Genomic DNA, 15,075 nt, shown 5'->3' on the forward strand with positions numbered 1-15,075 from the left:
GTATCCCTCTTGAAGCTTTGCCCCCCCCCCCCCAAGAAAATGCAGGCAGAGGGCAAAGGATTAGTCACCAGAATTGATTGTGGTCTCCCTGCAGCTGATCTGTTCCTCATTACTGACTTACCATGCCTTGGTTTGTATTGTGTCTGTGTGTGGAGGCGGCCATCTTTGTAGAGGCAGGGCTTTCCTTCCTCATGTGAGAGCCTCCAGCAAGGAGAACAGTGAGCAGCACAGTGGTGACCTTCAACATCCAATACAGCAAAGTGTCAAAACCTGCCCCACTCCACCCAAACCCTGCCCCACTCCACCCAATGCAGAAACACTCCATTGTAAAAATTGCCAGTTGATTATGTTTGTTCTTTTATACAGGAAGACGGCAGTTGTGTGCACTCAGTTTTTTTTATTTAGGTATTTTCTTTATACTGCATACATATATAATGTAATGTCCTTGTATAACCTGCCGTTGTAGCGATATCTGCCATCATTCCACTGTCCTCATCCCTCTGTTTCATATACCGCATGAAGTGATGGTATTTTTAACTTCACAATTTGGTTGCTTGCTAAATCCTGGCTCTCATTATCCCACGGATTCCCAGCAGGTGGAGCTGATCCTTTTCCATGTTCTAGCACTCGTTCTCTGCTTCAAGTGTTACAGCGTGCGACATGCACAGCCTCAAAGCTTAAAGAGCCATCGCCATTCAAATATTTCATTCTGATGCCTGCAGACAGTCTATTCAGGAAATGATAATATTCAGTATATGAATTCCTTTATTTTATTCCACATACTTTTATTTATATTTGTATCCACATTTACATGCAGGCCAAGCTGTCCAATAGAAGTGACAATGACAGAGGATGGGACAAACGATAAGGGACAGAGGATGGGACCGACTATATAAGGGACAGAGGTTGGGACAAACTATAAGGGACAGAGGATGAGACAAACTATAAGGAACAGAGGATGGGACAAGTGTAAGCCGGGGTGCTGCGCTTGGTTGTGTGTGCTCCACCTTTTAATTGAAAAAGTCCCCCCTTTTGAAAAAGTCTTCAGGACGAAACGCGTAAAGGGAGTGCTCCGTTTCCTCGCTGACACCCTGAATAGTTTTTATTCCATTTCATTTTTATTTTTATTTTTTTGTTTTTTGAAATTAATTTTTTTAAATTTTCTTTCTTTTTTAATTTTTTTTAAATTTTTGATTGCCAGATGGAATAATTCACCTGTTTTACACAATTTTCAACCAGATTTTATTTTCACAATATAACTTGTTTTCACACGACATATTATATTTTATTTATTTACACATGCTACACATATTTTGCGATATTTACATTGCTAACTTAATATTTAATAATTTTTATTCACGAACACATTTACCTTCCTTTTTTCGACTTGTATTTTCATTATACAGCCATAATTAGGATTTGATCACTGGCACTGTATTTAGTTTGTGTTATTTTCACATTTTCACACAACTTAAAGACCAATTAAAAGGTGGAGCACACACAACCAAGCGCAGCACCCCGGCTTACACTTGATCACGTTGATGGATATTGCTGCAGCTGGTTAATTTCTGTAAATATATGCTAGCGCAACTACCCTGGTAACAAAGAGGATGGGACAAACTATAAGGGACAGAGGATGGGACCGACTATATAAGGGACAGATCACCTGTGTATATATATATATACATATATATACACACACATTAAAAAAAATTCTGATTGCCCCTCGGTGGCCATAACTGGAACTGCACCCTGTCAGCTAATGACATCGATGTTTCCTTGGTGTGGTGCGTACAATTTACAATCGAGTGGTGCGGTTTCCTGTAGAATGATTGTAACAGCGTGAATATCTCATCAGCCAGATGTGATTGGAATTTTAAGGTGGGCATATCAAAAACACAAGACGAATCATTTCTTGTGTTATGCAATCACTTCGGAAACTAATTCTGTGAAATAGACATAATTGAGTGAAACGAATCATCAAAGGAACATTTCCAGCACCTTTGGTGAGCCTGGGAATTGTTTGTACCAAATTGCTGTACCGGCAAAAGGCGATCATGACAAGAAAGGGTGTACCTAAAGTGGCCGTGCCTAAGTGAAGATTAATATATAGACCGATCAGCCATAACATTATGACCACTGAGAGGTGAAATGAATAACATTATCTCATTACAATGGCACCTGGAAATGGGGGGGAGATATTACAATGGCACCTGGAAGTGGGGGGGATATATTACAAGGGCACCGGGAAATGGGGGGGATATATTACAAGGGCACCGGGAAATGGGGGGGATATATTACAAGGGCACCGGGAAATGGGGGGGATATATTACAAGGGCACCGGGAAATGGGGGGGATATATTACAAGGGCACCGGGAAATGGGGGGGATATATTACAAGGGCACCGGGAAATGGGGGGGATATATTACAAGGGCACCGGGAAATGGGGGGGATATATTACAAGGGCACCGGGAAATGGGGGGGATATATTACAAGGGCACCGGGAAATGGGGGGGATATATTACAAGGGCACCGGGAAATGGGGGGGATATATTACAAGGGCACCGGGAAATGGGGGGGATATATTACAAGGGCACCGGGAAATGGGGGGGATATATTACAAGGGCACCGGGAAATGGGGGGGATATATTACAAGGGCACCGGGAAATGGGGGGGATATATTACAAGGGCACCGGGAAATGGGGGGGATATATTACAAGGGCACCGGGAAATGGGGGGGATATATTACAAGGGCACCGGGAAATGGGGGGGATATATTACAAGGGCACCGGGAAATGGGGGGGATATATTACAAGGGCACCGGGAAATGGGGGGGATATATTACAAGGGCACCGGGAAATGGGGGGGATATATTACAAGGGCACCGGGAAATGGGGGGGATATATTACAAGGGCACCGGGAAATGGGGGGGATATATTACAAGGGCACCGGGAAATGGGGGGGATATATTACAAGGGCACCGGGAAATGGGGGGGATATATTACAAGGGCACCGGGAAATGGGGGGGATATATTACAAGGGCACCGGGAAATGGGGGGGATATATTACAAGGGCACCGGGAAATGGGGGGGATATATTACAAGGGCACCGGGAAATGGGGGGGATATATTACAAGGGCACCGGGAAATGGGGGGGATATATTACAAGGGCACCGGGAAATGGGGGGGATATATTACAAGGGCACCGGGAAATGGGGGGGATATATTACAAGGGCACCGGGAAATGGGGGGGATATATTACAAGGGCACCGGGAAATGGGGGGGATATATTACAAGGGCACCGGGAAATGGGGGGGATATATTACAAGGGCACCGGGAAATGGGGGGGATATATTACAAGGGCACCGGGAAATGGGGGGGATATATTACAAGGGCACCGGGAAATGGGGGGGATATATTACAAGGGCACCGGGAAATGGGGGGGATATATTACAAGGGCACCGGGAAATGGGGGGGATATATTACAAGGGCACCGGGAAATGGGGGGGATATATTACAAGGGCACCGGGAAATGGGGGGGATATATTACAAGGGCACCGGGAAATGGGGGGGATATATTACAAGGGCACCGGGAAATGGGGGGGATATATTACAAGGGCACCGGGAAATGGGGGGGATATATTACAAGGGCACCGGGAAATGGGGGGGATATATTACAAGGGCACCGGGAAATGGGGGGGATATATTACAAGGGCACCGGGAAATGGGGGGGATATATTACAAGGGCACCGGGAAATGGGGGGGATATATTACAAGGGCACCGGGAAATGGGGGGGATATATTACAAGGGCACCGGGAAATGGGGGGGATATATTACAAGGGCACCGGGAAATGGGGGGGATATATTACAAGGGCACCGGGAAATGGGGGGGATATATTACAAGGGCACCGGGAAATGGGGGGGATATATTACAAGGGCACCGGGAAATGGGGGGGATATATTACAAGGGCACCGGGAAATGGGGGGGATATATTACAAGGGCACCGGGAAATGGGGGGGATATATTACAAGGGCACCGGGAAATGGGGGGGATATATTACAAGGGCACCGGGAAATGGGGGGGATATATTACAAGGGCACCGGGAAATGGGGGGGATATATTACAAGGGCACCGGGAAATGGGGGGGATATATTACAAGGGCACCGGGAAATGGGGGGGATATATTACAAGGGCACCGGGAAATGGGGGGGATATATTACAAGGGCACCGGGAAATGGGGGGGATATATTACAAGGGCACCGGGAAATGGGGGGGATATATTACAAGGGCACCGGGAAATGGGGGGGATATATTACAAGGGCACCGGGAAATGGGGGGGATATATTACAAGGGCACCGGGAAATGGGGGGGATATATTACAAGGGCACCGGGAAATGGGGGGGATATATTACAAGGGCACCGGGAAATGGGGGGGATATATTACAAGGGCACCGGGAAATGGGGGGGATATATTACAAGGGCACCGGGAAATGGGGGGGATATATTACAAGGGCACCGGGAAATGGGGGGGATATATTACAAGGGCACCGGGAAATGGGGGGGATATATTACAAGGGCACCGGGAAATGGGGGGGATATATTACAAGGGCACCGGGAAATGGGGGGGATATATTACAAGGGCACCGGGAAATGGGGGGGATATATTACAAGGGCACCGGGAAATGGGGGGGATATATTACAAGGGCACCGGGAAATGGGGGGGATATATTACAAGGGCACCGGGAAATGGGGGGGATATATTACAAGGGCACCGGGAAATGGGGGGGATATATTACAAGGGCACCGGGAAATGGGGGGGATATATTACAAGGGCACCGGGAAATGGGGGGGATATATTACAAGGGCACCGGGAAATGGGGGGGATATATTACAAGGGCACCGGGAAATGGGGGGGATATATTACAAGGGCACCGGGAAATGGGGGGGATATATTACAAGGGCACCGGGAAATGGGGGGGATATATTACAAGGGCACCGGGAAATGGGGGGGATATATTACAAGGGCACCGGGAAATGGGGGGGATATATTACAAGGGCACCGGGAAATGGGGGGGATATATTACAAGGGCACCGGGAAATGGGGGGGATATATTACAAGGGCACCGGGAAATGGGGGGGATATATTACAAGGGCACCGGGAAATGGGGGGGATATATTACAAGGGCACCGGGAAATGGGGGGGATATATTACAAGGGCACCGGGAAATGGGGGGGATATATTACAAGGGCACCGGGAAATGGGGGGGATATATTACAAGGGCACCGGGAAATGGGGGGGATATATTACAAGGGCACCGGGAAATGGGGGGGATATATTACAAGGGCACCGGGAAATGGGGGGGATATATTACAAGGGCACCGGGAAATGGGGGGGATATATTACAAGGGCACCGGGAAATGGGGGGGATATATTACAAGGGCACCGGGAAATGGGGGGGATATATTACAAGGGCACCGGGAAATGGGGGGGATATATTACAAGGGCACCGGGAAATGGGGGGGATATATTACAAGGGCACCGGGAAATGGGGGGGATATATTACAAGGGCACCGGGAAATGGGGGGGATATATTACAAGGGCACCGGGAAATGGGGGGGATATATTACAATGGCACCTGGAAGTGGGGGGGGGGGATATATTAGGCAGCAAGTGAACATTTTGTCCCTTGAAGTTGATGTGTTGAAAGCAGAAAAAATGGGCAAATGGAAGGATTTTGGCGACTTTGATAAGGGCCAAATTGTGATGTCTAGACGACTGGATCAGAGCAACTCCAAAACTGCAGCTCCTGTGGGATGTTCCCGGTCTGCAGTGGTCAGGACCTACCAAAAGTGGCCCAAGGAAGGTAAACTGGTGAACCGGTACCAGGGTCATGGGCGGCCAAGGCTCACTGATGCATGTGGGGGAGAGCAAAGGCTGGACTGTGCAGTGCGATCCAGGAGAAGAGTTCAAATTGCTGGAAAGGTTAATACTGGTTCCAATAGAAAGGTGTCTGAACACGCAGAGCATCGCAGTTTGTTGCGTATATAGCCACACACCAGTCAGAGTGCCCATGCTGACCCGTGTCCACCACCAAAAGAGCCTACAACGGGCACATGAGCATCAGAACTGGACCATGGAGCAATTAGTAGAAGGCGGCCCAGTCTGATGAATCATGTTTTCTTTTACATCCTGTGGATGATCGGGTGCTTGTGTGTCGCTTACCCGGAGAAGAGATGGCACCAGGATGCACTATGCACCTATGACTTGATGGGTCAGGGCTGTTTTGGCAGCAAAAGGGGGCGTACTGAATATTAGGCGTGTGCTCATTACATTGTGGCTGATTGGTGGATAGTGCTGGGATCATTTATAACAATAGAATTGTCTTTGTAGGTGTTACAGGGGCAGTCAGTCGATGGGGCTATCTTGGCTATGAAGATGCTGTGTATCTCCTCTGGGCTGGCCCTCCCGTCTCTTCTCATGGATACATCGTACGCTGTGTCTTCCCACTGGAAGCTCTTCACAGGACAGGTATGTGCGGCCACTGGCATGTATAGCTTTGCCTCCAAGCAAGTCCCGTGTGTATGGAAATGTCTTTAAAGGGACCTTTACTTTCATATTCTGTATACTGTGTGTGTGTGTGTGTGTGTGTGTGTGTGTGTGTGTGTGCGTGTATAATATGTATGTGTACAGTATGTGTGTCTATATATAGGACTGTGGCTGTCCCTGTCATTTCGTGTGTGTTCTGACCTGTTATTGCCCCAGGGGGTTGTAATCTGCAGCTCTGTGTGACAGCGTCCTCTCCTCTCCCTATCTGCGCCTGATTCACTTTCTCTCTCTCCTTCTCTTCTCTTTTTTTCTCTCTCTGTCATTCCTCCTCTCTGTACTTCCTTACCTTCTTCCTTTTATCCTTCCTTCTTTCCTTCCTACTTCCCTTACCTTCTTCCTTCCTTTTCATCCTTCCTTACCTTCTTCCTCCCTCCCTCCCTAACCTCCTTTATTTTCCTTCTATCCCTTCCCTCCTTCCTTCTTTCCCTTCTTCCTTCTACCATCCTTACCCTCTTTTTTACCTTCTTCCCTCCCTTCCTTACCTTCTTCTTTTTCTCCATCCCTTCCTTACCTTCTTCCTTCATCTCTCCCTTACCTTCTTCCTTCATCTCTCCCTTACCTTCTTCCTTCATCTCTCCCTTCCTTACCTTCTTCCTTCATCGCTCCCTTCCTTACCTTCTTCCTTCATCTCTCCCTTCCTTACCTTCTTCCTTCATCTCTCCCTTCCTTACCTTCTTCCTTCATCTCTCCCTTCCTTACCTTCTTCCTTCATCTCTCCCTTCCTTACCTTCTTCCTTCATCTCTCCCTTCCTTACCTTCTTCCTTCATCTCTCCCTTCCTTACCTTCTTCCTTCATCTCTCCCTTCCTTACCTTCTTCCTTCATCTCTCCCTTCCTTACCTTCTTCCTTCATCTCTCCCTTCCTTACCTTCTTCCTTCATCTCTCCCTTCCTTACCTTCTTCCTTCATCTCTCCCTTCCTTACCTTCTTCCTTCATCTCTCCCTTCCTTACCTTCTTCCTTCATCTCTCCCTTCCTTCATCTCTCCCTTCCTTGTCTTCTTCCTTCATCTCTCCCTTCCTTGTCTTCTTCCTTCATCTCTCCCTTCCTTGTCGTCTTCCTTCATCTCTCCCTTCCTTGTCGTCTTCCTTCATCTCTCCCTTCCTTGTTGTCTTCCTTCATCTCTCCCTTCCTTACCTTCTTCCTTCATCTCTCCCTTCCTTGTCTTCTTTCTTCATCTCTCCCTTCCTTCATCTCTCCCTTCCTTGTCTTCTTCCTTCATCTCTCCCTTCCTTGTCGTCTTCCTTCATCTCTCCCTTCCTTGTCTTCTTCCTTCATCTCTCCCTTCCTTGTCGTCTTCCTTCATCTCTCCCTTCCTTGTCGTCTTCCTTCATCTCTCCCTTCCTTGTCTTCTGGGATGGGGGGGTGCACACTTTGGTCTTGTTGCCTTGTCCCGGCACTAGTATTACCCATAATTCCAGGGTTTTCTCTCTCCTCTAGGTTGCCTCTCCCATGGACTGTGTGATGTGTTACGGGCCGCTTGTCCCGGATGGTTACAGCGTCTGTTTCGCCCCGTCTCAGGACAGCATTACCGTGTGCGTGTCGGCCTTTGACTGCTGCCAGGACACCGATGCTCAGAGATTGTCGGACAGCCTCCACGCCGCGCTTCGGGACATGCGCTCCTTCACCTTGCAGTGCCGATCTGCGGAGGAATAAGCCAGAATTATTTCTATTAATCACCGAGATGCAGGAATAAGCCCGGGCGCCTGTCTCTTTAATTTAAACAAGTTTCTCAATAAAACAGTAACAAGAGAAAACTGGACATCCTCCTATTTATTGTGATGGTGCGAGTCCGGGCAGCACAGCCTACTATTGGCCAATGCCAGCGATAATACACAGAGAGGGGAACTTATCAAATCTGGAGCAGTTGTCCATGGTAACCAGTCAGCATCTTTCTTTCATTTTCAAATCTTAACTAAACAAACAGAGAAGCTGATTGGTTGCCATGGGCAACTGCTCCCAGATTTTGCCTGCTCCAGTTTTGATAAATTTCCTACCAGAGTGCTCTAATTCAGGGCCGCCAATCAGAGTTCATATTGCTGCAGTGAGTTCTGATTGGCTGTCACGGGTCATAGAACTTTACCCATCAAATAGGCCTGTTTGGGTTTCAGCCAGCAGCCGGTGTGTCTGAGAAGATGTCTCTGTATTGCTGATAGCAGCCAATCAGATTCTTCCGTTCCTGTTACTAGCAGTATAGGCTGCTAACATGGTGAATATGGATAGCAGGGCAGCGCAGCAGAGCGCTTTGCACGACACGTCAGAGAAGAATCGTCTCTAATAGATGAACTTCACGTGAATAGGCCAGCCGTCAGCATCACCAAATCCCATTATTATCCTGGAGCCATCGCCTGCCCACTGCCACTTCTGAGCTGCCTCATGTGACCTAAGGCCCTGGGCAGTCTAGGTCACATGATCTCTGGCTATCGGGAGCACTGTGAGTGTTCCATGTCGTTAGAGACTGCAGAGAGTCTATTGTTAGAAGGCAGACTAACATTGCGAGGCGAGAGGAGCAGCAAGCACACACAATGCAAGCCATGTACATGTAATGAGGGAACATGGCCGTCCTGATAAATATATATATATATATATATATATATACTGTACGTGAACGCACGGGGGAATGAGATTTACATTAACCCCTTCTTGACCACAAGGATTTTGTGCCTTCATCATTGGAATGACGAGCCCTGTGATGGGAATGGTCTTGGTGACCATTGTTATGTAAGGAGCGGTGATCACTGCCCAATGACAGTGCTGGGATCATTGGCAGGACAGGTTTTTTTGGGCTCGCAGCACCTTCAGTAAGTCGGTCACAACCCGGTCACCAGCCTGTCAGCATCACACATACACATTACATGGCATGCACGCTCCTAAAATAGAAACACATGTCCGATGTTGGGTCCACCAGAGCAGGCGTGAGCAAACTCTGGCTCTCCCGCTGTTGTGGAACTACAAATCCCATGATGCATTGCAAGAGTCTCAGCCACAGGCATGATTCCCAGAGACAGCTGCATCATGGGATTTGTAGTTTCACCGCAGCTGGAGGGCGGCAGTTTGCCTACCCCTGCACTGGAACATTTACACTGTTGTGTTTTAATGCATGTGTGGCGACACACTAAAACGCATGTGTCCAGGATCTGCATAATTATAAGAGTCTCAGTTCCCATCTCAGCTCTGTAGTACATTATGGAAAAACACTGTTATGTGCATTTTTCTGCATTGGGAGGCCCACAGAAGGTATTGGCAACGCACATACAGTGCACGAGTTCTGATGCATTGGCAGGTATTAACAAGCCTCGGTCAATGGCTGTTACCTCCACTGCAAATCCTGCATATCAAAACGCATGCTGACAGACAACAGTAACGCATTTCATCACAAAAGGAAAAGGCACCCTTCCCCTGTAATAAAGACCGGTCATTGCTGCTTCATTTCATTGTGCAGGGTGACTGGTCTTGTCTCCGCCCCCTCCTGTAATAAAGACCGCTCACTGCTGCTCTCTCTCCTTGTGCAGAGTAACTGGTCTTGTCTCTGCCCCCTCCTGTAATAAAGACCAATTGCTGTTGCTCTCTCTCCTTGTGCAAGGTGACTGGTCTTGTCTCCGCCCCCTCCTGTAATAAAGACCAGTCATTGCTGCTCTCTCCTTGTGCAAGGTGACTGGTCTTGTCTCCGCCCCCTCCTGTAATAAAGACCGGTCATTGCTGCTCTCTCCTTACTTGTGCAAGATGACTGGTCTTGTCTCCGCCCCTCCTGTCTTTTCTGCAGGCAGCCTGTAGTGGGAGGAGCTTCCTGTAATAAAGACCGGTCACTGCTGCTCTCTCTCCTTGTGCAGGGTGACTGTTCTTGTCTCCCCCCCCTCCTGTAATAAAGACCGGTCACTGCTGCTCTCTCTCCTTGTGCAGGGTGACTGTTCTTGTCTCCCCCCCCTCCTGTAATAAAGACCGGTCACTGCTGCTCTCTCTCCTTGTGCAGGGTGACTGTTCTTGTCTCCCCCCCCTCCTGTAATAAAGACCGGTCACTGCTGCTCTCTCTCCTTGTGCAGGGTGACTGTTCTTGTCTCCCCCCCCTCCTGTAATAAAGACCGGTCACTGCTGCTCTCTCTCCTTGTGCAGGGTGACTGTTCTTGTCTCCCCCCCCTCCTGTAATAAAGACCGGTCACTGCTGCTCTCTCTCCTTGTGCAGGGTGACTGTTCTTGTCTCCCCCCCCTCCTGTAATAAAGACCGGTCACTGCTGCTAATCTTTTTATTAAAAGACTCAAGCAACGTTTACCGGTCACTGCTGCTCTCTCTCCTTGCGCAGGGTGACTGGTCTTGCCTCCGCCCCCCTCCTGTAATAAAGACTGGTCACTGCTGCTCTTACTCCTTGTGCAAGTTAACGTGTCTTGTCTCCGCCCCCTCCTGTAATAAAGACCACTCACTGCTGATCTTTCTCTTTGTGCAAGATGACTGGTCTTGTCTCCGCCCCTCTCCTGTTTTTTCTGCAGGCAGCCTGCAGTGGGAGGAGCGTCCTGTAATAAAGACCAGTCACTGCTGCTCTCTCTTGTGCAAGTTAACGGGTCTTGTCTCCACCCCCTCCTGTAGTGGGCGGGGCCTGCTGGGTCCCTCCCACAGCTCCGCTCTCTGCACAGGCTATGTACAGCACAGTGATGATGTCACAGCTACTTCCACAAGGTAATATCCGGGTTTGCAGAGGCATTCGGTGCACACAGAGGGGATTTATATGCTTTGTTATTATTGGATTTAATAAAGGATCCACCGCGCTTTGTGTGAGTCTTTAATCCTCCGCGGCGTGATCCGTGCAGGGACGTGACATCGTCTACCTGCCGCAGGAACGCCGGAGATGAGAGTCCCCAGCGCGGGGAGTAGCGGCGCCCGGGCGGGAGAGGGCCGTGACGCAGCTGCTGCAGGCGCTGACAGTATGATGAAAGGTTTGTATTAGAGCTTTGTTACCTGCGCTGAGCGGGAGGAAAGGATTAGAGAGGAGGAAGCGGCCGTGGAATATAGAACTCTCCCCAGGGGTGGGGGATGGAGGGGGGGGTGAAGGCAATATAACCAAAAACGTGACAGACGCAGAGCTGACTGGTCCTAATAAACCTCAATCGCCGGCAAGTGGAAAATAATTCCCCGGGCCGCCTTGTGGCTCCGTTAATGAATCCCAACTAATTACACGGGGTATCGTCTCCGGGAATTATCACATCATCATCCTCAAATTGGTTTTCTTCTAATGGGATTTCTAAACAGAAATTTTTTTTTATTTAACACATATGAAGAAATCCTCTAAGCTGGACGCCAAACCACTGCAGCTCTGTGTTTCTGAACATATCATTACACCTGCTGCAGTCTTTAATCATGTCAAACGCTCACAATGTATCTTGTAGCCAGAGACCATGTTATCTATCTCCAGGGCATGAGTACCCCCAGTGGCGTCACAAGGGGAGTGCGGGGGCGGCCCGCACCCGGATTGACACCAAAATGATTGACAGGTATTTTGGTGTCACCCCCTCTAAAAAGTCAGGCACTCGGTCATGGACTTAGAGCCCAACAGTGTCAGGAGAGAGGAGGGGACCCGGGTGACATACCTCATCCTGCCGGGTGAACGTCCCCTCCCCTCTCTGCCGGCGTCCATCACCAAGGCAGGCGTCAATCATGATGACCTCACGTGCACGCGCGATGACGACAAGGGGGGTGACACCCGGCCTCGGGACGCCTCTAGGTACCCCGGCCCTCCAGCTGTGGTGAAACTACAAGTCCCATGAGGCATTGCAAGACTCTGACAGCCGTACGAATGACTCCCAGAGGCACATGGGATTTGTAGTTTCACCACAGCTGGAGGACCGGAGTTTGGTTACCTCTGCTCTAGGCAACTCCGACCCTTAAAAAGAGATCCACTGGCAGTGCCAAGTCCCCCAGTACCCAAGGCACAAAAGGTCAAGTTGAACGCTCCTCATGAGCTGTCATGGGGGGAGGGTCACAAAAAGGTACTGCCCCTTTCGCACCCCATTCTCCATACCCCCAAGACCCCCACCCCCACCCCTAGGCCAGCGGAAGTGCTCGAGGTGGCCGCCTCTTCTGCCCACCCCTCAGCCTGCCCCCTGTCCATTGATCTGAACTGCAACCAAGCAGCTAAATTCATGACATGCATATGAAGGAGAAGCGGAAGACTGGTGAGGTCGTCATCTGCCCTCTTGTCCTTTACGTGTGGACATGTGGTCAGGGGGACGGACGTTCAAGGATTTCCATCTTCCTAACCAGCAGTAAGTAAGGAATGATGTAACCCGGCCGCTCCAATGTATCGCCCCCAAAAAAACGAATCTGTGATCATGTGATGCGTCGGGTCTAGAGTGTCCTTCCATGGGTGTCCGAATCACTGCCGGGTGACACGGACACTCCCTATTGGCTATCCAGGGGTGGGGAAAGTTTATCCTCCAGACTGCCCAGTGATGGTGACAGGGCCGATGGGGCACAGACCGCAGCATTGGATCATCAGGAGAGGCGGCAGAGACACGGACGGCTGTGTGATGGAGGTAGACAAGTAAAATACAGCTCTCCTCTCCCAGCAGTGATTCAGCAGCTCAGCTCTCCTCTCCCAGCAGTGATTCAGGCTGCCTTATTATAGAGACGTCCTGGGTCCATGGCGCTCTGCACTCACAGGATGTTCTCAGTCCTCCAGGTTAAATAATACCTCATGTGTTTCTCTGTTTTGTGTCCTCAGGAAGATGATTAAATGACATTTTATTCCACAACTGGGACTAGTCATGTGATTATAGCAGACAGACCCTCCCACACGGCACACGGCATGTCTGTATCTGCAAGACACAAGCAGGTAAGAATCACCCGAAAGAATCTCCTCAGTAACTATTCATCTCTGTTCAGGTTATAAATATCTGTAGACGGGGGGCGGCCACATTGCTTATTACATATCCAGGCTTCCAGTTTTGTAGTACTGCTGTGCCTAGACCAGGGGTCGGAACTTCATCCATCCAACTGTTGTGGAACTACAAGTCCCATGAGGCAGAGGCGTGTTGGGATTTGTAGTTAAAGCACAGCTGGAGGGCCGGAGTTGCCCACCCCTGGCTTAGACCAAACAAAATATTTTCTATGCTGCCAATTGATTTTAGCTCAGCGGCCCTTCAGCAGGGATGGTAAACTCCAATGACAGACAGATATGTGGGTGACGTCCTCTGTATATGGAGGAGAGACGGGAGACACGGGGAGAGGCATCGAGGACTCGTGTGGTGTACTCACTGATCATACATCCTGGACTCCTTCCTTCCTCTCTCCTTCCTTCCTCCCTCCCTCCCTCTCTCCCTCCTTCCCTTCTTTCCTTCCTCCCTCTCTCCCTTCCCTCCTTCCTTCCCTTTACACTTTTTCTTCCTATTTCCCTCTCTCCCTCCCTTCCTTCCTCTCTCCTTCCTTCCTTCCTCCCACTCTCCCTCCCCTTCCTTCCTTCCTTCACACTTTTTTATTCCTATTTCCCTCTCTCCCTCCCTTCCTTCCTCTCTCTTTCCTTCCCCCCTTCCTTTCTCCTTCCCCCCTTCCTTTCTCCCTTCCTTCCTCCCTCTCTCCTTCCTTCCTCCCTTCCTTTCTCCCTCCCTTCCCTCTTTCCTCCCTTTCTTCTTCCCTTCCTCCCTCCCTCTCTGCCTCCCTTCCCTCCTCCTATACCTTTTTCCTTTCTCCCTTCCTTCCTCCCTCCTTCCTTCCCCCCTTCCTTTCTCCCTCCCTTCCCTCTTTCCTCCCTGTCTTCTTCCCTTCCTCCCTCCCTCTCTGCCTCCCTTCCCTCCTCCTATACCTTTTTCCTTTCTCCCTTCCTTTTTTCCATTCTTCCTCCCTTCCCTTCTTCCTTTACTCTTTTCCTTCCTCCCTTTTCCCTCTCTCCCTCCTTCCTTCTCTCCCTCCCTGCCCTCCTCCCATACCTTTTCCTTTCTTCCTTCCTCTTTTCCATCCTCTCTTCCTTCCTTCCCTTCCTCCTTCTCTTCTCCCTTCCTTCCCTCCTACCTTCCTTTCTCCCTTCCTATTTTCCTTCCTTCCCTCCTACCTTCCTTTCTCCCTTCCTCTTTTTCTTCCTCCCTGCTTCCTTCCCTTTCTTTTTCCCTTCTTTTCTCCCCATATAGGAGATCCCTTCATAGATTTTTCGGTCTCCTTCCTTTGAATTGATAGAAATGTCTCGGTTTCTGTGATTTGCACATGAAACCCTCCGGCAGGATCGGCGCTCCACCAAGGGCAGCACCACATTGGCATCCGCCCGTCCTCTACCATCCCTGTGACTGGTACATACAGAAAAAAAAAAGATAAATAAATAAAAAGGAATAAAAGGAGAGAAGGAGGGGAAAGGGAAGTGGAAACGGAGGTGGAGGAGAGAGGAACAGTGGGGGGAACACAGAAAAGGGGAATTAGAGAAGAAAAAAAAAAAGAGGAGGAATCGCAGAGGAAAGAGAGGGGGAGAACCAGAGAGGAGGAGGAGGGGGGGAGGG

The 15,075-nt window shown here is 49.5% G+C and overlaps 2 protein-coding genes across 2 annotated transcripts in view; both read left to right on the plus strand.

The window, feature by feature from the left end:
- The window catches only part of LOC108786526 (carnitine O-acetyltransferase-like), a 36,840-nt gene extending 28,482 nt beyond the window's left edge, over positions 1-8,358 (plus strand). The window contains exons 13-14 of the mRNA XM_018555844.1: positions 6,393-6,530; positions 8,047-8,358. Coding sequence (XP_018411346.1) covers positions 6,393-6,530; positions 8,047-8,262 — 354 coding nt within the window. The 3' untranslated portion in view covers positions 8,263-8,358. The remainder of the gene's footprint in view (positions 1-6,392; positions 6,531-8,046) is intronic.
- Positions 8,359-13,400: 5,042 nt separating this feature from the next.
- PRRT1 (proline rich transmembrane protein 1) overlaps positions 13,401-15,075 on the plus strand; it is a 20,333-nt gene continuing 18,658 nt past the window's right edge. Inside the window, exon 1 of the mRNA XM_018555829.1 lies at positions 13,401-13,427. Coding sequence (XP_018411331.1) covers positions 13,401-13,427 — 27 coding nt within the window. The remainder of the gene's footprint in view (positions 13,428-15,075) is intronic.

This window comes from Nanorana parkeri, unplaced genomic scaffold, assembly GCF_000935625.1.
Source record: "Nanorana parkeri isolate BGI_ZX_2015 unplaced genomic scaffold, ASM93562v1 scaffold215, whole genome shotgun sequence".
Classification (NCBI taxonomy): domain Eukaryota; kingdom Metazoa; phylum Chordata; class Amphibia; order Anura; family Dicroglossidae; genus Nanorana; species Nanorana parkeri.